This window comes from Protopterus annectens, chromosome 14.part0 (genome assembly GCF_019279795.1).
Source record: "Protopterus annectens isolate FY-2018-M chromosome 14.part0, PAN1.0, whole genome shotgun sequence".
In the NCBI taxonomy this organism is placed as follows: Eukaryota; Metazoa; Chordata; order Ceratodontiformes; family Protopteridae; genus Protopterus; species Protopterus annectens.
Window position 1 is genome coordinate 1,026,655,981 of NC_056748.1, and position 24,366 is coordinate 1,026,680,346.

Sequence of the window (24,366 nt, forward strand, 5' to 3'; positions counted from 1 at the left end):
CAACAGTTTTGCACCTCTTTTTTTCATGCTTTCACAGTGTGCCTTGACTTATAGTCCAAGAATACCTTCCTGTTCTATGTGAAGTCCACTAGATGAAGTCACACATGACTGTAAATGTCAATGATGGATCCTGTGGGCCAGGTCAAACTCTCAGCTGCAATACCAGTCACCCTCATCATGTATCTGGCCATGGTCAGTGTAGCTGCAGATAGGGACAGTAGCTTGTCCTTAATTGGTCCACTAGGCAACTCACTATCATTTGGTACATTCTGATGCATATCTAAAAATCTACCATGTGAGTTAAATAATTAAATGGCCTTAATGACAAGGTACAGGACTAGAATACTTACTCACCAGGAGAATCAACATCTGCTGTTTATCTTCAGTGTGAACTCCCTAGTTCTGGGAGATCAGGGATCTTTTTGAGCAGCTGTTGAAACCAGAATGCCTGGTGGGAGTCTATGACCAGAACTCCACACTCTGGGTTGCTGGAAGATGGTTACTTTCTTCGTTTCTGGACCTACCATAAGTGAGCTTTCCCACACCGTTCTGATGGGCATCTTTAGAATGTCTGCTAATGGAGGGACTACCCAGAATGACTGCTACACAACTTGAAGGTCTTCTGTAGAATCTTCAGAAGGGGATTATATGGTGTCTGTAGGCCATTCACCCCTCACATCATCTCCAGGACTCCCTGGGATCATGTGGTAAGATCCCACCAGTGTCAAGCGTTTCCCTTGCACACAGCCTTCAGTTGAAGCTTCAGAGGAGGAGGATTCAAAAGATAAGGAAGACCGTTTTGGATTAAACCTGTAGATGGAAGCTGCAGAAGGCACTGGGTTTCACTCTTTTTGCTATGCAACTGATTGCAAGGGACAAGGCTAAGAAAAGGACTTTTCCAGCTGTATTACAAATGCTGGCACTGAAGTGAACAGCAAAAGGGAGTACCAAAGCAATGACAGTGGACAGGAATCAAGATCAATATCTTGGACAGAAATGGCATCAAAGAAATGGAGAATAAATACTCTAGCATTAGACACAAGCAGTCAGATACCCCAAAGTCTGACCACTGACTACTGAAGCACCATCAACACAGACAAAGATGATAATATCTACTTTGTCTGTTGGGGTCAGAAACAGTGATATACACTGACAGACAGACCATGCTGAAGATGACAATGAATTAAGTCTTAAGCACTGAAACAAATTCTGGCTTTTTCTCAAATATTGTAAGGATCAAGGTTATCTAGGCTTTCTTACACTGTACCAGTCACTCTCATTACGGGCGATGTACAATTATCAGCCATGGGATGGATAAGGCCAATATGACACCAAATTGGATAGGTTAACTCAAGGACCAAAAGGGAAAAAGGCTAGGCTTAAAATAATCTGCATGGGCAGCTGGGCCTAGTACTTTGCTAAGAACCAACAAGACTGACATCCTTAACCCAGCCACCAAGAATTGTTCGGCTGGTGAAGCTAATCTTAATTATCGTAGGGTTGGGTGAAAAAAATGGAAGTGTGCACTCTGTCTCACAGTTGGATGTTGAAGGGGCAGCAGACCACCCTGTCTTGGCCTTGATGAATGCCACTGTAAACTTGTTATAGTCAGAATCTTGTATGACAGGAATTAGAGCTTGCCATTGCATCGAAGACCTGCAGCATTAAAGTAATCTCTTAATCAAGGCTGATGCTAAGACAGATTAGATAAGATTTAAGCTTTTGAAGATTGTAAAGGAGAAGATACTTTCTTCATATATAACTCTCTTTAATGAGGGGCTCTCAAACTGGAGAACAGTACAGACAGAAAGAAAATTCCTAGGATATTTATTCAGCCTATGGCTTTTCTTAGCTGGGGAAAATGGCTTCTTTTTTGGCTTCAAGGTCAGTGAAGTGGTAGGCTTCAAAGCTGAGCAAGAAGGATTCTGAGAAAAATCAGACTTTCTAAGCAAAGTGAGTCTTCCCATGCAAGTAAAGTTTTAACTGGTTTTGGCTGCGATAGAGGAAGAGATAAATGGTCTGCAAATGGAATATTCAGAGACATTATGCTATTCTCTAAGGCAAATTATACAAACATCATGGCAACCTTGCAAAGGAATCTTCTTTCCAGGGAGAGAAGCTTTTTAAAACTGCAATTTGGATGAGTAGGCTGACACACAAACAACTCTAAATAGAGAAAGAAAGAGAAAAAATTCATTTTCTGAAAATTTTGGGGGGGGAACACAAGCTGAACAAAATGGCCAAGACATGGCAAGGTACAGCAAAGTCAAGAAAGTTGAAAAACAAATCTGACAGGAATACAGGAGTATTAGGCAAAAACTTCAAGAAAGCCTCTAAATGGAATACCACAGATATAAATTAGGAAACTGAGAAAGGATATGTGATAAACTAATCACGGATGTGAATAATATTTCTTTAAAACACAAGGGCAGCCTGACACCACTCTGAAATTTATCCAAGCTGATATGCAGCAGAGATCTGGAGAGATTAGCACTATCCTGCATAGCAGAACAGAGGGAGGGTTCCCAGCAGCCTGGGGAAGTTATCTGCCAAGCAGTCCTAATGCCTGCCAGCCTTACTCCTGCTGCTAATTAGTATGGACCTCCTTTTACCAGATGACAAAGACATTTCATGGTATTAGTTATGCAGCCAACCTTCAAAAAGCTATCAAATTACCTTGGTATAAAAAAGTAATATGAAAGTAAGAGGTAGCTGCAGCTCAGAAAACTAAGGAAGTCACAATGGTCGTACCAGAGTGATTTTCACGGTAAGGCAGTACTGCCCTTCTACAGTACTGGCACACGCATAATGCAAGATTAGACTCTCAGTGAATGAACTAAGACCCAACCATAAGGGGAAAAAAATCCACTGCAAGATGCTGAACGTAGTATGTAGTTTGCAAGTGGATTTTCTAACTTGTAAGTCTTCTTTCTTTTGGACTTGGGTTGTTTATTTCATCTCTATCATTAGTGGTATACTGCCTAAGTGTTTTTGGCTTTGTACTTCAGTATACTTATTGGACTTTGATTTATGCTTCACCAGCTGGGTAGTGTCTGAAAGGGACCTTGGACCAGCCCATCCACCCATTTAACAAACACAAATATGCAAATAAAAATATACTTTTTAGTGACAGGATAGTTACATAAAATCAAAATGGCTGCTAGACTTGAAATCATGAACATCACATTAATAGGTTCCAGGAAATATAGTAAGGGATAGTCAACTAATGGTGTGAACACTAGATAATTGTCAATATTGAAGTGACATCCCAACCTCATGTGCAAAACTGGGAAAAGGGGTTTTGAATGGATGGATTGCTTTTTTGCTTACATGCATACCTGTGAAGGAACAGATAAAACAGATAAGCAGACTACTAGACCTGGTGAATCACAATGTGCATTTAATAACTTAATCAACTAAGAGCAATTAGAATGTATACTTTCATCCACAAAGGATCCATCTTTTTTTTTTTTTTTTTTTTTTTTTTTTTTTTTGGAAATGTAAACCATGGAAGTTAAATACAAGACATCATGAAAGCTTGCTTTTAAGGCAAAAAAGCCAGCAAACATGAAGCTAACTAACCCAATATTAATAGCAGGTGAGCTACCAGAAAACGGTTGTAAGAGGCATAATCTATATGAGCAATAAAGACCTGCAAGATGAAACAATTTCTCAAAGACAAAAATTCTGACACACAAGTCTTAAGCAGCAGCCAGAAGAAATGACAGCAAACTTGATCTATATAAGAAGAACATGTCCCTATCTCAGTTTCATGGTTTTGTAGGGAGTTAAAACAAGATCTTAATCAAGACTGACCTAAGGTGAAAGCTAGATCAGGAAAATGAATGAAGCAGTGCTGGTTTAACACACAACATATGCTCTATGGAAGACAAGATGACTACTAGCATCTCACTCTAATCAACACTGGGTACTCAATCCTGCTGACCGTAGGCAACTGGGCCTTTCCACAACTGTCAAAATCCATTTGTTTCAGTCTCAAACTGACAGCTAGATGGTGGGGGGTTCCCAGACACCATCACAGAGTAATTAAAGGTTTTTATTTCACTATTCTACCTACTTAAAACTCAACCATACCAAACTGTGACGTGCACTGACCTCCCAATTCCTCAACAGCTAGCTGGCTGGCTCATCCTTTCAACAATAGATTGACTTTGGGTGGGGTGGGGGGTGCTACTAGTAAGACAGCTGAAAGAAACTGCTGACTGAATTCCATTCAGAAAACAAAACAAAAAAATCTAAAAAAAAAAAAAAACAGTCTTTCCTGAGAATTAGGGCCCATTACTTTCCGTAGAAGAAAGAAAGTCCATAAATTACATGAAGATATCCATCAGATGAAATCTGATTAACTGAATAGTTAACTAGAAATACATACAAAGATTTCAGGGCACAAGTAATAATTCCCTATTTGCCTGCCAATATACCAAACAGCCATCCACATCGCACAAGTGTCTTAAAACAATTTAAACTAGTGCTTAATTTAAACTAGTGCTTGCTTTAATGTACAGTGGATATATAAAGTGTACACACACCCTATTAAAATGCCAGGTTTTTGTGATGTACAAAAATGAGACCACAATAAATCATTTCAAATCATTTCCCACCTTTAATGTGAATTATAACCTGTACAAATTCAATTGAAAAACAAACAAATCTTTTAGGGGAAAACATATAAAAAATAAAAAACGTACAATATGCTGGTTGCGTAAGTGTGCACACCCTTAAAGTAATACTTTGTTGAAGCACCTTTTGATTTAATTACAGCATTCAATCTTATTGGGTAGGAGTCTATCAGCATGGCACATCTTGACTTGGCAATATTTGCCCACTCTTCCTTGCAAATGAGCTCCCAATCTGTCAGATTGTGAGGGCATCTTTTGTGCACAGCCTTCTTCAGGTCACCCCACAGATTTTCTATTGGATTTAGGTCTGGGCATTCCAAAAGTTTAATTTTCTTCTGGTGAAGCCATTCTTTGGTTGATTTGGATGCATGCTTGGGGTCATAGTCGTGTTGAAAGGTGAAATTCCTCTTCCTCTTTCTAGCAGATGCCTGAAGGTTTTGGGTCAAAAGTGACTGATATGTGGAACTGTTCATAACTCCCTCCACCTTGACTAAAGCCCCAGTTCCTGCTGAAGGAAAGCAACCCCAAAGCATGAAACTGCCACCACCATACTTTGCTGTGGGGATGGTGTTCTTTTGGTGATTCGAAGTGTTGTTTTTGCGCCAAATGCACCTTTTGGAATTGTGGCCAAAAGGTTTAACCTTGGTGTCATCAGACCATAACACATTTTCCTACATTTGAGAGACTTTACATATTATTTTGCAAATTTTAGCTGGGCCTGGATGTTTTTGTGTGTAAGAAAAGGCCTCCGACTTGCAACCCTACCCTATAGTCCAGACATATGGAGAATACAGGAGACTGTTGTCACATGTAGTACATAACCAGTACTTGCCAGAAATTCCTGCAGCTCCTTCAGTGTTGCTGTAGGTCTCTTGGCAGCCTCCCTGACCAGTTTTTATCTGACTTTTCATCAATTGTGGAGTGACGTCCTTTTATTTGCAACCTCACTGTTGTCCCATATTTTCTCCACTTTTTGATGACTGTCTTCACTGTGTTCCATGGTATATCCAATGCTGTGGAAATGTTTTTGTACCCTTCTCCTGACTGACATCTTTCAGCAATGAGATCCCTTTGATGCTATGTAAGCTCTCTGTGAACCATGGCTTTTGCTGTAGCAGGCAACTGAGCAAATGTCAGGAAAATCCTACTAGGCAGCTGAACTTTATTTGGGGTTAATCAGAGTCTTTTAACTGATGGCAGGTGTGTACTCAAGAAGACTGAATACTGTAATTAAATCAAAAGGTGCTTCAACAAAGTATTAGTTTAAGGGTGTGCAAACTTAAGCAACCAGCTTACTGTACATTTTTTATATTTATTTCCTAACAGATTTGTTTTTCAATGGAATTGTACAGGTTATAGGTCACATTAAAGGTGGGAAAAGTTCTAAAATGATTTATTGTGGTCTCATTTTTTTATATCACAAAAACCTGGCATTTTAACAGGGGGTGTGTATCAACCATACTTAGGTAGTTGAAGTGTTAGTTACTCTGACAACCAATAAGTACAACTCTCATGTCTATACAATTTCCTACACAGGCTACACTATCTGATAATCTCAAGCATTCCTAGTGGTAGTGGTCTTTAAATGCTTAAAATGCTCTATATACCTGAATAAGGCCTCCTCTTAAATATCTATAGGAGACCCACTACAAGTTCAGATATTTTAATTTTTCATAACAAACTTTCACAACCATGAATGCTCTTGATATATTTCCGCTGCACTCTAACTTACTCGTGTTAATTTTCTTATAAGGTTTCTATAATCGTGTTTGGGTCTTACGGAACTCACAAACCCTGATTTCATCATCTGTGATTTTCTGAACTTCATAAACCTTTTAATATAGCCTACAGTTTTATAACTATAATTAACCAATTGGTCAATATGATCAGAAAACACTCGGTGCTGTACCTACCCCATACACCTGTGTCTTAAGTAAACAGGTCCTTCTCATACAAACACTGATTTACCGACTTTGGTTTAGTTAATCTAATAGCAGGTTTTGTTTTTTTTTTTTTGGGGTAGGTGGAAGAAAACTGGACTACCCAGAGAAAACCCATATAAACACAGGTAGAACATGTAAGTTAACACAATGGCTAGAGTTCAGGTTTGAATCCCTGAACCAGCAGCTATGAGGCAGAAACACTGATCACAAGGTCATTACATTTCCTTAAGTTAGGGTTTTCCTAGCAGTGAGACATATGAGGGGGAGTAGTGATTGACTAGGAAAATAGGACCCAGGATCTGATTCAGTTTGTTCTGCAACAGTCAAAGATGAAGTTGAGAGCATACAGCTTTTTAAAATTTCCTACTTCTGCATTTTCTTGAGATCTTGTAAGCCTTTTGGTGTTAATGATATTAGCACACATTTTCAAGTGCTCACAGCACGGTCTCCCCCAGGCAGAAAGACAAGTAACATGGAAGTATTTAAGGACAATCAACCAGACTGAAACACATTAATTCATTTAAGCTGTGAGGAACCAAGATATTTAACTACAATCTGCTTGTGTTTGGAATACTTATAATGAATGATGGCAATAAAACAAGGAGAATCGGAAGTTTGGAAGAGCGACTTGAAGAATCACCAGAAAAATCTTTAGAGAAGAAATGTTAATTAGCAGTTTTGAATAACAAAAAAAAAAGAAGTTATGCACTCACCATAACATTCCATCTGAGTTGTTGCTTTTCATTTGTCTTCAACCTGTGAGACATGGACCTGGAACAGATCCGACTCGGCCGCATTCTCCAGCATCGGATCTGAGCTCCAAGCTCCTCCCCTAGCCATAATGCCCCTGTCTCCTTCCTCCCCTCAGATCGAGTTTGCAGCTAGCCATAGCATCCCAACCTGACCAGAGACCTTATCCCATTACAAGAGGTCCCCAGATTCATCATAAGGCAAAGATATGCCAACGTGCTGGCTATGTCTCTTCTGGCCAGACCACCACACATCTCACATAAGGCAGGGGGAAGGAGGGAGGGACGGTTGAAGACAAATGAAAAGCAACAACTCAGATGGAACATTATGGTGAGTATATAACTTCTTTATCTGAAGTTGTTGTTTTCATTTGGTCTTCAACCTGTGGGACAGAGTCCCCACCTACCAAACACTTGCGATGCCCTCATGGAAGGATATTCCAGAGCATAGCGGAGCCAAAGGATGCCCTGCTTTTGGACAGAAGATCCAACTTGTAGCAAGAAATGAAAGTATATGAAGATGCCCAAGTAGCCGCAAAGCACATCTCATCCAATGAGACTCTGAACCAGAAGGCACTGAAGGAGCCATAGATCTAGTAGAGTGTGCCTTAATGTGATCTGGCGGATATAATCCCTTAGTTGAATATGCCAGAATAATACACTAAGAAATCCACCTAGCAATGGTGACCTTTGATACAGGTTTCAATAAGAAGGGTTTACAGTAGGAAACAAAGATCTGGTCAGCCTTGCAGAAAGACTCTGTTCTATGCAAGTAAAAACTTAACTGTCTATGAACATCCAACAAGTATAACTTGTACTCACCCTTATTTTGAAAATTCATAAATAACACAGGAAGACTAATTACCTGATTAATGTTCGATTCCAAAATCACTCTTGGAAGGAAAGAGGGGTTAGTACAGAAGGATACCCTGTCCTTATGAAAGACTACATAAAGGGGTTTGACTGATTAATGCCTGAAGCTCCGAGCCTCTTTTGGCTAACATAATAGCAACCAAGAAGGCCGTCTTCCAGGACAAGAATTGCAGATCCACCAACGCTGCAGGTTCGAAAGGGGGGGGGGCTACAGCTTGAAGAACCAGTGTAAGATCCCAAGGGGCGTTGGGTCCTTGATCAGTGGCCTAAGTAGAAAGGTACCTTTCAAAAAGGATTTATAAAGCTTAGAAGAAGCTAGGGAAGCCAAATTATCTCCTACATGGAAGTTAGATATAGCTGCCAAATGGACCTTAACCATAGCAAAAGCTGGCACCTTGTTGAAAAATACCTGCCAGCAGTAAAGGAGTCTAAATTACGCTGAGATGCTCAAACAGAAAAATGTTTCCACTTACTGGAATAAACTTTCCTGGTAGAAGATTTATGAGCTGCAACTAATATCTTCTTTACTGGTGAAGATTAGGGAGTCCTAATTATCATGGGAACTGGAGCAGCGAAGCGGTGAGCTTCACTGCCCAGATCTGGGTGAGGAATCCATGAAGGATGAGATATCAGATCCAGATCTAAAGTCCAGGGAGGTTACACTACATGAGACCACAGAGAAGGGAACCAAACTTGGCAAGGCCAGAATGGGGCAATGAGGATTACTGAGCTCCCCAGCCTTTGAGCTTTCTGAAGGAATTTTGGAATCAAAAGGAGAGGAGGATAAGCATACAGCAGACTGGAGGGCCAAGCATAAACCAGAGTGTCTCTGAGGGCTTCCCCAGTGGGGGGCTCAAAGCAAAAAGCACTCTGCACTTTGCATTGGAAGGAGAGGCAAAGAGATCGCAGCAAGGCTGACCCCACTATAGAAATATCTGTTTTGCTATTGAAGGATTCAAAGACCACTCGTAAGGCATCAGGATAGACCTGCTGAGTCTGTCCACTAGAATGTTGGATCTCCCCGGAATACGCATTGCCACCAGAAAATTGCCGGTGGAGATCACCCACTCCCACACTGTCATGGCTTCGAGACATAGGTGATAAGACCTGGTTCCCTCCTGTTTGTTGATGTACCAGACTACAGACATATATTCTGTCACAATGGCAATCATCCCTAGAAGAAGATGGGCATGAAGAGCTTGCAACGCTAGGAGCACTGCCCTCATCTCCAGGACGCTGATATGCAATTGAGTCTCTAGGGAAGACTACATGCCTTGGACTGTCCTTACTAAGCAATGCCCCCCCCCTCCAAAATGAGTAGGGAGGTGTCCGTGGTCACCATGGTCAGTGGGGCAGGAAGAAGGAATGGGCGGTCCCGATGAAGTTCTGGGGATCGAATCTACCATAGGAGAGAATCCCTGCATATCCGAGATAGGTTAACCGGATGGGACAATGGTAGGTCTAGAAGAGACCACTGGACATCAAGAGTCCATTGAGGCACCCTCATATGCAATCTGGCCATGGGCACGAGGGTGATCATGGTCATCATAGACCCCAACGCCCATAAGAACAATTCTGTTGTAGGCAATTGAGCCTGAAGGATACAAAAGACATGGTGTTTAAGGGACTGAAATCTGTCTGTAGTTAGAAAAACCTTGGTCTGAATGGTGTACATCCGAGCTCCAATGAAGTCCAGAACTTGAACCGGATTCAGCAAAGACTTGTTGAGATTTATGGTTATACCTAACCAGTGGGCTGTCTGGAGAAGGGAATTCTTGGCAAAGTCAATGCCTGGTGGGGGCAGAAAGGAGCCAATCGTCCAAGTAGGGAAAGACCTGGAAGCCCTGCAGCCGCAGGTGAGCAGCTACCACTGCCATCACTTTGGTGAACACCTTGAGGGCCGTCATGAGACCAAAGAGTAGCGCTCTGAACTGGTAATGAAGTGGAGGAACCTCTAAGAGCATCCATCCATTTTTATGTGGGAGTACACATCTTGAAGGTCTACTGAGCACATCCAGTCTTTCTCCTGCAGGAAGGGCAGGATAGACTGGACAGTGACCATCCAGAATTTCATCTTGGCAACTGACAGATTTAAGGTGGAAAGATCCAGGATGGGTCTTGAGTTCCCCATTTTTGGCACTAAAAAGAATCTGGAATAGATGCCTAATCTGGACTGGTCTGGGAGACGGGCTAGATGGCTCGCTTATCGAGCAGCTTGGAAATTTCCACTGCTGCCTCCTCCCTTTGTATAGGTGGAATGTCCAGGAGGTGCCTGGAAAGGAGTGGGGTCTGAATGAAGGGAATTGAACATCATCTGGATATGATCTGCAACACCCAGTGATTGTCTGTGATGGAGTCCCAGATTATTTGGTGTAGCGAAAGTCTGCCCCCGACTGCCCCAGAGACAAGCAGCTCGGCAACCCTTCAGGGCTGCTGCTCGGGTCTGTCCGGGAAAAAATCCAGAGACCCTTGGTTCCTCGTAACCCCCCCCTGCCTCGAGGGCGTTGTCTGTCAAATCCCCCTCTGCCTCGGGGGAAGGTGAGTCCTGAGCATCCTGGGAATAGCTCAGAGATTTCTGCAACCACATCTTTGCCCTTCTCTGATTCCTGTAGAAGGTTCGTTGATGGGTGGAGAAGAGGATCCCGATGGCAGACAGAGTCTTTACATCCTTCTCGCTCTGGACCAGAGTGTCACGTGCCAAATTTCAAAAGTGAGTGGAACCATCATACGGGGTATTTGTAAAGGATGCCTTGAAAGGCTCCAAGAAGGCACAGAGTCAGAGCCAGGCATGATGCCTAATGGCACCGCCTGTCCCTGCAGCTCAAGCAGCGCCCTTGGTAACATGAGATAGCAGCCGCATAGAGGTGTTGGCAATTGAAGTGAGGGTGGCCATCCGAGAAGAGAAAAACTTTTTATCCTCCGCTGACAACGACCCTGGGGTAGACTCGGCTACTTCCTTGACTAGGTCTCTCTGAAGTCTAATCACGTGTGCCATGTAATTCAGTGCATATACCGGGAATATTGCTGAATCGTATACTCGCTTCCCAAAATGGTCCATGGCCCTGGACTCTCAGTCCGGCAGGTGGACCATGGAGCTCTCCTGAGCGAACTCCTTCTTGGTGGTCGCTGCCACCACCATGGCATCAAAGGGGGAATTCCCTTGGTCCAGTGTAGTTTGTCCGAGGGGGCTCTAAGAATTTTATCAGGCTGTTCGGGGATAGGCTCCACTATGTCGGGCTCCTTCCATGCCCGAGATGTAATCAGATCCACCAATGGATCTGTGGAAGGGGACAACCAGGATGTAGAGGATCCTGCACCAAATGCTTCCAGGAACACAGACTCATCTGGGTTGGGTTTCTGGGCAGATCATCCCCCTCACTGATGAAGGATCTCCATGATGTCTCCAAAGGAGACATCCTCTGGGGGTGACCGAGGGATCCCTCCACTTCCTCCAAATCAGTGTCCTCCTTGAGGACTCCAGCGGGGAGTTTAAGTGCTTCCTTTTGCACATATGTTTTCGAGGAAACTCCTCGGGGGGGGGGGGGTCTCTGGAGAGGACTCGAATATGTCAATCTGTTACCGCGGGGGAACTCCCTTGAGCAGAGAGGCAGCAGACTGTCCTTGAGGGGGCAGGATGGTGGAATCTGGACCAGATGCAGAGGGAATCAGGATGGACTCAGAGGACAAAAGCATCAAGGGTCTCGATGGAACTGAGAGAACCCTCTCCACCAAGTCGAAAGTAGAAGGAGAATGCACCCACTGGAGATGGAACCGTGACCGGGTCCATCACCCTCTTAACCAACGGGGGAGCAGGAGATGAACCTCCAGGCACCAAGGCTCCAAGCCGACATCTCGGCTACAAAAAACTCAGAGCAGACACCACCACAGCAGATCTGGTGGCAAGGACACAGCTCTGAGAGCTGGTTGGCTTTGAACTAGTCAGAGCAGAGCCGCTCAGGGTAATGGGCGGCATTGAGGTACAGGGTACCATCGGCACTAACTCCTCGATGCCTAAGGGCCTCAGACCCAAAAACTCTGAAACCAGGGGTTGGATCGGAGAAGGTGTAATCGGGACAAAGGCAACTGCATTCCTCCAGACCCGAAGGGTGAGGGAGCTGGCAAGACTCCCATCTGAATAAATCTCCGCATCATCCTGTCCACATCGGTTTCGGAGAGGCTGTGACTTGGAAGAAGAAGCCACTGACACCGGCCTGGAGAGGTGGTGGGGGAGGCCGATGCTGGGAAGCGGATCAGAGACACCTCCAGCTCTGGGGAAAAGCAGGGGGACCGGAGCTAGGGGGAACCAGAGCCGGCAGCTGGGCGAGATTTTGCCAACGGCTCTGCCGAGAAAGAGTGGTCGAGGGACCGCTTTCTCGGCCTGTAGCGGTCCCTTTGTTTACACTTCTCTCCATCCCTAGCCCTCTTGGTGGGAGTCCCAGATGCTGGGGTGGAGGAGGTTGAAGGAGCGGCCAAAGCCACTCCTCCTGCCAGTCAACGTGCAGGGAGTGAACCTTGCACAGATCGAACAGGAGGAATCAAGGTGAGGTACCCCTAGACAAACAATGCAGTGTGTGTTGCCATCCACTAGGAAAGCTTATGGCCACACTCTGTGCATTTTTTTAAAACCCAGTTTGGGTGTCTCTGCCATGGGGATGGAGAGAAAGACCCAAAGCACTCACACACACACAAAGAAGGAAAGCAAGGGAAAGGAAAGTGGGAAAAGATATATTTTTTTGATAGAGATAGAGATTTGACACCTGCGCACGAAGAGTCAGAAAGTCAGAAAAGTGAAAGGGGAAATAGAAAAGTGGGAAGATAAACAGCCAAAACCAATAAACTTACCCAAAAAGTCGCTTAGAGCCTGGACCATGATGCAAACGCTAGCGCGGCAAATGAGATCTGAGGGGAGGAGGCAGACAGGGGCATTATGGGTAAGGAGGAGCTTGGAGCTTGGATCCGATGCTGGAGAATACGGCCGAGACGGATCCATTCCGGATCAGTGTCCCACAGGTTGAAGACCAAATGAAAACAACTTCAGATCAGCTACTTGTACCATGGAAGAGAAAGGACACACGATCAGCATAGAGAGTCAGCAAGAGTACAAGAAGGGACTGACCGTGGAAACATGCTGCAATACTTTAAGGTAAGAAAGCCAGTATGTCAGGATTTACTGTATAAACCAAATCAATGCATCGCATCACAATGAAACTGTTTCGTATAAATATTTAAGTTAACTGTTGAATGTTTAAACTAGTTCATTTAGTCAACTAGTTTAAATGTATTTAGGGATTTCACAATGTTATCATTACTTCAATTTTTAATAAGGCCTTTATCCACAAAATCTATGAGACCCACCTCCAAGTCATCGAGAAATCCCTCCAGATCAAGACTCCGCTTTTCTGCATTCCAATAACGGTAAGTTCGGAGATCTTTAAAGCCAGCATCAGTGAAAACACCATTGTGGTTCTCTACAAAAATAAAATTAAAAAATGTATAACACAAAGTAATAATGAAATATTAAAACAGCAAACTAAAATTATGCTTTACTGTTATTGTGGCTGTATCACCTACATGAATATACACATTGCTACAAACACCCAATCCTGAATACTCACTACGGCAGTAGAGCTTGGACAAGGCAATCTACAGTGAATTCACCTTTTTTTAGGTTTACAGATCTTTTAGGTTTATAGATTAGTAAGAAGATTAGTACTATGCTAACTGTCCTTGTGGGCCATTTTAACCCTAGCTAATTACCCCATGTGAGAATCAAACCCAGTTCTTTGTGTTTGAAGAGGGTTGGCATAATGGTTAAGGTGTTTACCTTACAGTCAAATCCATATAGCCCTTCAGAGACATCTCATCACCGATTTATGTAGGCCATGATCCACGCCAGCCAAAACAGATATTTTTTCAGCTAGTACATGCTTGTCATCATACTCAGAACCAGCAACCACTTAAAGAGGAATAAAATTAGCACAACCCCCCCCCCCACAAAGTTATATGGAGGTTTACCTCTACTTACTTTCCAAATATACACACATGAAAAAGTCCAAAGTGCAGCAACACATAGGGGGAGGGGGCACTGGAAGTAAAAACCACAACAGGAGGTCAGCATCAAAACCATAATAGACAAATTCTTATGGACTTGCAGGAATTATGTCAAATCGAAGTTAGTCTCAGTGAATCTAAAATGTTCAAACAATGCAGAAACTAACTTTGCTGATAGCAGAGTTTTCTTTTTCTTCTTCCATTATTGTGTGACCCTAGAGTCAATATACACAAGTTTACAGGGAGGGGGGTATTGTGGGGGCCTTACTCCCCTCCAAATAAAATCTGTGTGCTATGTTCACCAAAGGTAGTTTAGGCAAATCATTCTTATATTTGTTTGCCTCCTCAAAAAATTATTTTCAGCAAGCAGATATGATTCCAGTTCTTGTCATATCAGCCGATCAGTGAAGAGGCCTTCTACAGTGGACACCAGCACGATTCCTCGTGTAGAAGCTCAGCATATTTCTGAATTTATTCTCATTCTCATACTGGCAATGCATGTACCTCATGCCACAGCATATGTGATGCCATATGTCTGGCTAGGGGGGTATGCTCATCCACTGAGCCACTCAGTTTGTCTTTCATCCATTAAGTCAATAGGAAAACACATTACAAACAAACATATACATACAAAACCTATTTAAAAAATCCATCCTCAGCTATGTGGTGGAGAGTTTGAGACAAATGGTGAAAGCAGAAGAGCAAGAGGCATCCATAACAGGAGGCCTCCTTACGGCCTGCATGACATGGCAATTACATATCTGTTATATGTGACTTTGCAGGCCTTCTGCAGTACATAACTGCTGGGAGAATAGTAAGAAAAGAAAAAGTTAATTTCACTACTGCAAAAATGCTGAGTTGTACTAGTTGAAATGGGGTGTGAATGAAGGCTGCAACCAGAAGATGACCTAAAATAAAAGTTTATGTCTTACCATAACTTGGCATCTGTGTTGTATTCCTTCATTCCTCCTCACGATAGCGTATTGGATCAGACCCTCAGATCTGGCTCGGCCACACTCCGCAGACTTGGATCAGACTCTCAAGCTCCTCCCTTTTACCCACAATGCACTACATCCACTCAAGTATCTCATATCAAGTTTGCTGATTCCATACAATCAACACCCACACAGCAAAGGAACAGCAGAAGAGGCTCAGACATGGGATAAGAGTCCCTTCATAATCCAGGTTCCTCCAGAAGAAAGGGCAGGGGGATGACTGGGTGAGAAAGTGAGGAGGAATAAAGAAAGACAACACAGATGCCAAGTTATGGTAAGACATGACCTTTTAATCGTATGTTGTCTTCTTTATTCCTCCTCATGACAGAATCGGAGTCTCCAGATATGTAGATTCTAGGTGGCCCTCATGGAAGGATATGCCGGAGTACCATCGAACCAAAGGAGGCCCTGTGCCTGGAAATGATATCAAACTTGTACTTGTAGTGCAGTACCAAGGTATGACTGTTATAACATGTCGCTGCTGTGCAAATATAATCAATGGAAAAATAGAAAGCTGTAGAAGTGGCCATACCTCTGGTGGAATGTGCCCTGGGAGGTCTAGGTAATTCCAATCCTTTGGATGAGTAAATGTACGAGATGCAGTCAGATATCCATTTTGTCAAGGTAATTTTAGAAACCATTTTTCCAAGTCTATTAGATGAGAAAACTATGCAAAGCTGATCAGACTTTGTGTTTGGTCCTGAGCAAGTAAAAACGGAGTTGTCTATGAATGTCTAGAAGATGAAGAACATACTCGCCTTTATTAGAGAAATTGGAAAAGAACACTGGTAATTGGATGGATTTATTAATATTGTTCTTGGTAGCTACTTTGGGCATAAAGGACAGATTGGTGCATAAGAACATTCTGTCTTTATGAAAAAGTATGTAAGAGGTTTGGAAGATATGGCTTGTAGTTCAGAAATCCTCTTAGAGGAAGTTATAGCTACCAGGAGGACCATCTTCCATGACGGAAACGCCTTCCTGTCTTACATGACAGAAACGTCATGTTGCAACTTGCTGCTGGTGTAAAGAGCCCCTGGGTCAAAGCCTGCAGTACAAGAGTGAGGTCCCAAGGGGGAAATGGGTCCTTAATTGGAGGCCTTAATAAAAAAACACCTTTCATGAAGGATTTGCATAGTCTAAAAGTAAACAGAGAATGCATTATGAAGTTGGAAATAGCAGCTAATTGCAGTTTTGACAGTCAAGAAACTAGCACTTTCATCGAAAAGGATGCTAAGAAATAACAAAACATCTGAAACTGGTGCTGAAAGAGGATCAGTGTTCCTGGTTATGGCCCAAACAACAAATCTCTTCCACTTTCTGGTATAGACTTTTTTAGTGGAAGCCTTTTGTGAGGCCAGAAGAATTTTACAGACTGGGGACTTAAGCCTGGAGTGTCTCACTAGGGTTGAAGTGGGGAAACCAATCGGTCAATCTGAGGGCTCAAAAGTTCGGATTTTGCATCCATGATGGATGAGAAAGGAGGTCCTGACTTGGCTCCATAATCCAAGGAGGATATTTCAGATGAGACCAAAGACAGGGGAACCACACCTGACAAGGCCAGAAGGGGGAACAAGGATGACCGAGCTATTCAACCTGCTTACTTCAGAATGAGTAGAAGAGGAGAGTAAGCATACAGGAGACCAAGGACCAATCATGGACTAGTGCATCCCTTGGGGACTCTGCTGGAGGAGGGATCAGAGTGAAGAACTTGCTGCATTTGTTGTTGAGGGGTGAGGCAAATGGGTTGCAGCCAGGTTGACCCCAATGGCTGAAGAACATGTTCGCCACTGATTAATTGAGGGATTACTCATGCGGAACTAGGAGCAATATGCTGAGTCTGTCCGCCAGATCATTGGTTTTCCATGGGATATGCATTGCAACTAGAAGGCAGTCTGAATATATCGTCTATTCCCACACCCTCATGGCCTCCCTGCACAAGGGGTAAGAATGGGTTCCTCTTTGTTTGTTGATGTACCAGACAAAAGACTTGCTGTCGGTGTGTACTGTAATAGTCCCCAAGGGGAGTATGCCCTGCAAGGCTTGCAACATGAGGACAACTGCTCTCATCTCCAGGACACTGATATGCAACCCAGTCTCAGTACGGGACCATGTGTCTTGGACTCCACCTGAACTGGAAAGCGTCCATTGTCACAGTGGCTAAAGGAGGGGTTGTTCAAGAATGGTCTGCGTAGAATGACATTGTCTGACTGTATCAACCAACTGAGGTGATGCCTGCAAATGGGAGTCAACCTAATGTGAAGGGACAATGGCTGAGAGAAGATGGACCATTGTGCTGTTAATGTCCACTGGAGAACCCACATGGCTGCAGACATGGACCCTAGGGTCTGCAAGATTAATCAAGCCATGCGGCTAACAATTCCTGTACCTGATTTCTCAAAGTGGTTACTCTATGTGAAGGAAGAGAAGCTATCTGGTCCCTTGTGTTGAGCTGCATACCTATAAATTCCAGGATCTGTACTGGAGTCAGGTTGGATTTGCTCATGTTCATGGTGATGCCCACAGAATATGATAGTTGGATTAAGTAATCCCTGGCTTGGATTAGCTAATGCCTCATGGGACCAGTCAGCAGCAAATCATCTAAATATGGAAACACCTAGAATCCCGAGTCTCAAGTGAGCCATTACCACTGCCATGCATTTGGTGAACACCAGAGCGGCTGTGGTGAGCCCAGAGGGCAGTGTTCTAAATTGGTAATGATTGGCTCCCATTTGAAAGCGCAGGTATCTCCTGGACTGCCTCTCTATTTTGATGGGATAGTATGAGTCCTTGAGATCTACCGAGCACATTCAGTCATCCTTGTGCAACAGAGGCAGGATGGACTGAACCATAACGATTTGGAACCTCTCGACTTCTTTTACTTATTCATTCAGTTTGCTTAGATCCAGAATGGGTTTTAGATCCCCTGTCTTATTCAGTACCAAAAAGAAGTGGGAGTAGATTCTGAATAGTGTTTGTTTGGTTGGGACCTCTTGAATGACTCTGTTCCATTTGACCAGGTGGCACACTGAAAGGTTTTTGGAGTTTGGGGGAAGAAGAGAAAAGGGAATGTAATAGCCTCTGGATATTATGCTTAGCACCCAATGGTTTTGAGTCAATTGGGTCCAGGCTTCTGAGTGCAAAACTAGTTGACCCCCAACTGTCTTCAGAGATGAACAGTCGGGCAGTGCTACAGAAGCGCTGGTAGGGCTCATTAGGAAGGGATTCCCTAAAGCCCTGGTTATGCGGACCCCCTTTACCTCTATGGTGGCGACTAGCATCATACCCTCACCCTCTGCCTCTAGAGGAAGGTTCCCCACACAGGTCCTGGAAAGGCCCCTCGAATTTGCAAAACCACATTTTCTTAACTCCATGTTGGTTTCTCAAGGACCTCTGGGGGTAGAAAATTTGATTCCAACAGCAGAAAGGGTCTTCCAGTCTTTTTCACTGCAGGTAAGTGTATCTCAAACTGATGGCCCAAAAAGGGAGGAGCCGTTCTAAGAGGCATTCATTAATGATGCCTTAAAGGGTTCCGCAAAATCACATAGCTTCATCCAGGCATGATGCCTCCTTACCGAAAGTCCTCAACCAGCTGCTCATGAGGTGCCCTTCATGGTATGGTAGATTAACCTCATCGATGAATTGGTGATGGACAAAAGAGTGGCCAACTTAGGAGAAACTTTCTTAAATTCCTCCGCAGGCATGGACTCGCAGAGAAGGCTGGTGAGCCAAGGCGCTACAGTATTTACAATAAATCCGAACTGTTGCAATTGCTGGCTATTCATTGTTCTTACATACTTGGACTTGATATTTGTGGTTTTTGTGGTTTTATGGGCTCAGTGAGAGGTTGACAGTTCCTTGATTAGATCTCTCTGCAGCTGAGGAAAATAAGCCAGGTAGTTCAACGACCTCAGATCAAACGTGGCCGAGGGGCAGACACGCTTCCCAATCCTGTCCAGCACTCTAGACTCCTTGTTAGGCAGGTGGACATCAGCAGTTTTGTTTGCCAGCTCTTTCTTTGTGGCTGGAGCCACCATGATGGCATCGACTATGGGACCCTAACTCCAATGCTTCCTGCCAGCAGGGGATACCAAAAACCTACTGGGTCATTTAGGTATGGGCTCCAAGGTGTCTGGTTGCTTACATGCCTGGTGGGATACTAAGTCAACCAAGGCATCTGCCTGGGGCGGGGGTCACCCAACACGTACATGGGCCTGTCCCGAACGCCTCTAAGAGAACTGACTCCTCAGAGGAAGATGGCTGGGCAGACCACCCACCTTTCTGCTTCAGGATCTCTAGTATGTCCCCAAAGGAATGTCTTCAGGTGGGGATTGGCGGGATCCTTCCCCTTATCCCCTCATCAAAGTCAGTGTCCTCGTTTAAAGACTCCACTGGGGAGTCAACTTGCCTCCTTTTGCATGTTTTCTTCCGAGGAACTTCCTCAGCTGGGTACTCTGGAGAAGTGTTGGAAGAAGGGGATCCTTCCTGAGCAGGGGATTCTTGGAAGCCACTTGGGACAGGAAGACTTGTGGCAAGATGAATGGGAGCAAGGTGTGGATCTGAACAGGGTACTGGGGAAGATTGGGGAACATGTGCCGTCGGATCTCCAACTCGGGGGTGGGGGGACCTCTCCACTACCTGAAAGTCTGAAGAATCAGGAGAAGCCCTTTCAGTCTCCCCCAAAGCCAAAACCACTGAGGGAAAATGGGCAGGACTCACCCCGGATCCACGGCCTCCAAAAGGGATCGGACCCAAACCGTAAAGTGCAGAGATGCCTAAGGGAAGGGACTATATGGCAACATTGTTAAATATTAAACCAGCAAGATTATGTATATATGCAATGGTATATGCAGTGCTTATAAATACAATACAGTCTATAAAAAGTCACTAAGATGGTAAAAATGTCCATAACAAAACCATAGCCAGTCAGGCTTATTAGATCTGTATGGATGCATACAACAGCTACAAATATATATAGAAGTAAGCATGCAACACTGCTAATGGCTCTACTTTAACTACAGACAATAGAAAAGCTTTAACAAATAAACACAAAGTTTCAAGATGAGAAGTAATCAGGAAGGACAGAAATAAAGAGAGAGAGGAAGACTGATAGAAAAATGGAGTTAGAGAAGGATGGAGGAGATAAAATTGTTGGGTCAGAGTAATTATCAATTTCTAAAGATGACTTAATATGCCGCATGCAACTCTAATACTGTTTACAAATGTACTGCTCTTACTTCCTATGTCCTACTTAAGGTGTAAGATGAACACATTTTATTCCAACTGGCCCAAAGACAGATCTCCATGGAACACCACTTGCCATTTTCAGAGCCTAAAATATTGCTCTCTCTGACATCTATTCCCTATACCCTGTTCTATAGCTACTTCTGTAACCATTTACAGTTTGCCGCCCACTCCTATCCTGTTCACCTCTGTATAAAAGCTGTACTGACAGCCCATATCAAAAGCTTTTATGAAATCTAAATAGATCACAATACCCCTCTGGTATCACTGTCTACCACTCTGTGACCTAGTTACAAAACTAAATTCAGTCAGTCTGACGGACTCTTCCTGCTGTCACTCCACGCTCAGTGGCTAGTCTATTTGCTTCAAGAACCATGCAAGCCTTGGCCACAGCGTCATATTCATTGTTCTGTCCACCATTAATTCCAGGCTAACTGACCTGCAGTTTTCTTGGATACTCCTTGCCATGATCAACACAGATCACCAGTGAGGTCACGTTATCTATTATGTAATTTCCTAGGCCATTCCTTGCTTGGCTCTTGAAAGGAAGTACCACTACACATCTCCAATACGCTAGCATCACCCCTAGTCTAAGGGCCTGGTAACATGTTTTTATCATGCTTAAAAGAATGTTACCAGGTTTGTTAATCAGAGATTTTACCAATATCTCAGAAAACCCAGTGGGCCTGAATATAGTGCCTGTGCTTCATCCTCTTCCAAGTCCCCTGAATGATTTTTTCCACTTTTTGTTATCTCTTATCCGTCCATGCACACCCTGACATTTTCCTGTTCTCCCAGCTTGATACCCTTCATTCTGCTTTTTCACTGAACACTGTAGCAAAATATTCATATAGAATTTCCACTGTTCTTTGAACATACATGCCACCTCTGCTTAACTGTCCCTATCCAGTTCCACAGTCACCTAGTTAGAGTACTGCATAAGACTGCAATGCCACTGCAGTGGAGTTGAGGGATAAAGCGCTATGACCCAGCTCACCTGGGTTTAGTTAGCAACTGCTATGACTGATGAAGCTGCAGGGAGTGATATGCATGCCCATAATACATGGAGAGCATTTGCTGGTTATGCCATCTAAGGTGAGACATTGTCCAAAGGGGGAAGTTGCCCTTGGATGCAACCAGCGAGCACAGGGGGATGCGAAAGAGAAAAGTGGGTAGGACATACAAAAAAAAAAAAACAAAACACTGGCTGGAAGCACAGACAGCAGAGTCTACATGATGCTTCTGAGATCCAAGACTAGATCAAATAACACCGGGGCAAGTCAGAGGGGGGTGGAGGGATGCTAGTAAACTCAGTATGGATGTGAGGCACTGAGGACCAGGGCAATATAAATGAGGTCTGAGGGGACAAAAAAAAAAAATACTGAAATGCACAATTCCGAGTGTCAGAAGACTGAAATTTAAAGGGCCGATGTCGTAGTAGCTATAATGCAGTAGGAAAGCCATTGTTCATGTTTGCAAATGCGGTTATGTCCTTTTAAAGTTTTTATAGGAAGTATGTGAGGAAATATGACGGGTGTTTCTTACACTCTTGGCAGTAGTGGATGTGTGTGCCGTGCAATGAGATAAGAAAAAGGTGTACATCCTTTTCTCCACTGTAGTGTGATCCCAGAGATGGTATATATATATATATATATATATATATATATATATATATATATATAGTTGAGGGGAGGCACTTAAATTACATTTAGTTAGTCCGGTTTCATGAGGGAAGGTGAGTTTGTAGTTATTTAATGTTTTGCAGGGTTTCACTTTGGGTTTTCGTGTATATTCTGTTGTTTGTTTGTTTTGCATGGTACTGCTTTGGTGTACTGATTTGTATATGCGGTTTGCGTGTTTGAGTTCGATAGTTTGGGCATCAGTGCTTTGCAATTTCAGTACTTTTACGTTTTGGCTTTCCGGTCTCAGTATTGTGGTCTTCGATCTCCTCAGAGTTCAGTAATTAAACGTATACACAGAGACACACACACACACACACACACACACACACACACACACACACACACACAAATACTAAAAACCAAGGGGGATGGAGGAAAGGAGAGGCTATTACAGCAGTGATCAATCGAATATTTACTGTTACTGTAAGTTTACTTGCACGACTGTACAATCTTCATTACATTAATCAGTAATCCAGCAGCTTTAGCTATATGCGTAAATTACCCTAGCATACAACATTTGGGAGGAGAAGGGTCCGGGAGTTCCTGAAGAATTGAAGGAATCAAAGGACCACGTTGCTGTTTATAGAATACTTCTTGAATCCAACCCTTTCCAAAAAGCCAAAGAAGAAGCCAAGGCTCTGATAGAATGAGCCTCAATCTTGACTGGAATACTTTTGTAATAGTGAGAATAACAAAACATAATAGCTTGAGACAACCATTTGGAAACAGTCTATTTTGATAAAGATTATCCCTTCTTACCTTCACAAGAAATTAATAACTGATTTGAAGATCTGAAAGATTTTGTTCGGTCAGAAAATTGCCGGAGTTGTCTGTGGACATCCAAGGTATGGAGTATCCTTTCTCCCTCATTTTTTGGGGTTTAAGAAAGAAAACAGGGAGATGGAAAGTGAAGCTTTAAGTAAACTCTGACACAACATTAGGCATGAAAGGATTGGTTCTAAAAGAAACTCCGTCTCTGTGGAATATGAGAATAAGGTTGACTCACCATAAGAGCTTGCAACTCAGATACTCTTTCTGCAGAGGTCAGAGCAATCAGCAAAACAGTCTTCCTTGTTAAGGACCTCAAGTCAGCATGAAGAGCTGGTTTCAATGAAGAGTTAGCTTCTTTAAACACAAAATTAAGATCTCAAGGAGGAGCTACCAGTTTTCTTAGATGTCTCTTAAGCAAAGCCCGTTTCAAAAACATTTTACATGAGACTGCACTGAAAGAGGGTGAATGATGGACCGGCATGCTGAAATGGCCAACAAATAAACTGACAGAAGTAAAAAAGGCTATAGGATAGTAACTCTCACAAATGCTGTAAAACCAGGGAAACACTAGTCCTGACTGGGTGCTGGTTATGTTGCTACCACCAATATGAAAACTTTTTCCATTGGCTAATATATGATTTTCTAGTAGCAGGTTTTCTTGCCTCCATTAGTACCTGCTGCATGTTCTCAGTAAACAGCTGACTAATGTGAACCAAGAACCAATCATCCAACTGTCAGGTGAAGTTGACTGATGTCGGGATGTGTCAAACACCCCTAGTCTTGTGTGAGTAGATCCATTCTGTGAAGAAGCTTGTAATAATTGTCCTTGGCCTTTTTCAAAAGAAGGGAGAACCACTGTTGCCTGGGCCAGAAGGGTGTCACCACAATGATCATGGAGGATTCCTTCTGAATCTTCACAAGTACCCTGGATATCATTGGAAAAACATACTGAATATTCCTGTCCAAGGAGAGAAAAAGGCATCAACCTTCCCAGCCTTCCTGTATGGAGTCCTGGAACAGAATTCTGCCAACTGATTATTCAGACAGGAGACCAAGAGGTCTACTTGAGAAACTCTCCATAGAAGAATAAAATCTTGGAAGCCCCTAATATAGTTTCCATTCACAAGAGTTTGCCTTTGTCCTGCTCAGCTTGTCTGCCACACAGTTTTGCTCTGACAGGATGTAAGATGCTTGTACAGCAAGATTGTGTTGTATAGCTATAACCTTAGCTAACATGGCTGGTCTGCAAAGAGGTATGACCTAGTTCCTCCTTGCTTGCTGATGTACCACATGACTGTGGTATTTTCTGAACAACCTGAAGAGATCCAGGGGACCAAAGATGATTCAGAGAGTTGAGTGCCTTGATTAGAGCAAGCGTCTCTTTTATATTTATGTGCTTGTGTCTGTCTTTGGTGTCT

General features: G+C 43.3%; 1 protein-coding gene across 1 annotated transcript in view; it reads right to left on the minus strand.

Annotated features, from left to right (window-relative positions):
* The window catches only part of GOT1 (glutamic-oxaloacetic transaminase 1), a gene marked incomplete in the record, with an annotated part of 256,257 nt that overhangs the window by 90,793 nt on the left and 141,098 nt on the right, over positions 1-24,366 (minus strand). The window contains 1 exon segment of the mRNA XM_044056832.1: positions 13,561-13,673. Within this exon segment, the coding sequence (XP_043912767.1) occupies positions 13,561-13,673 (113 nt within the window).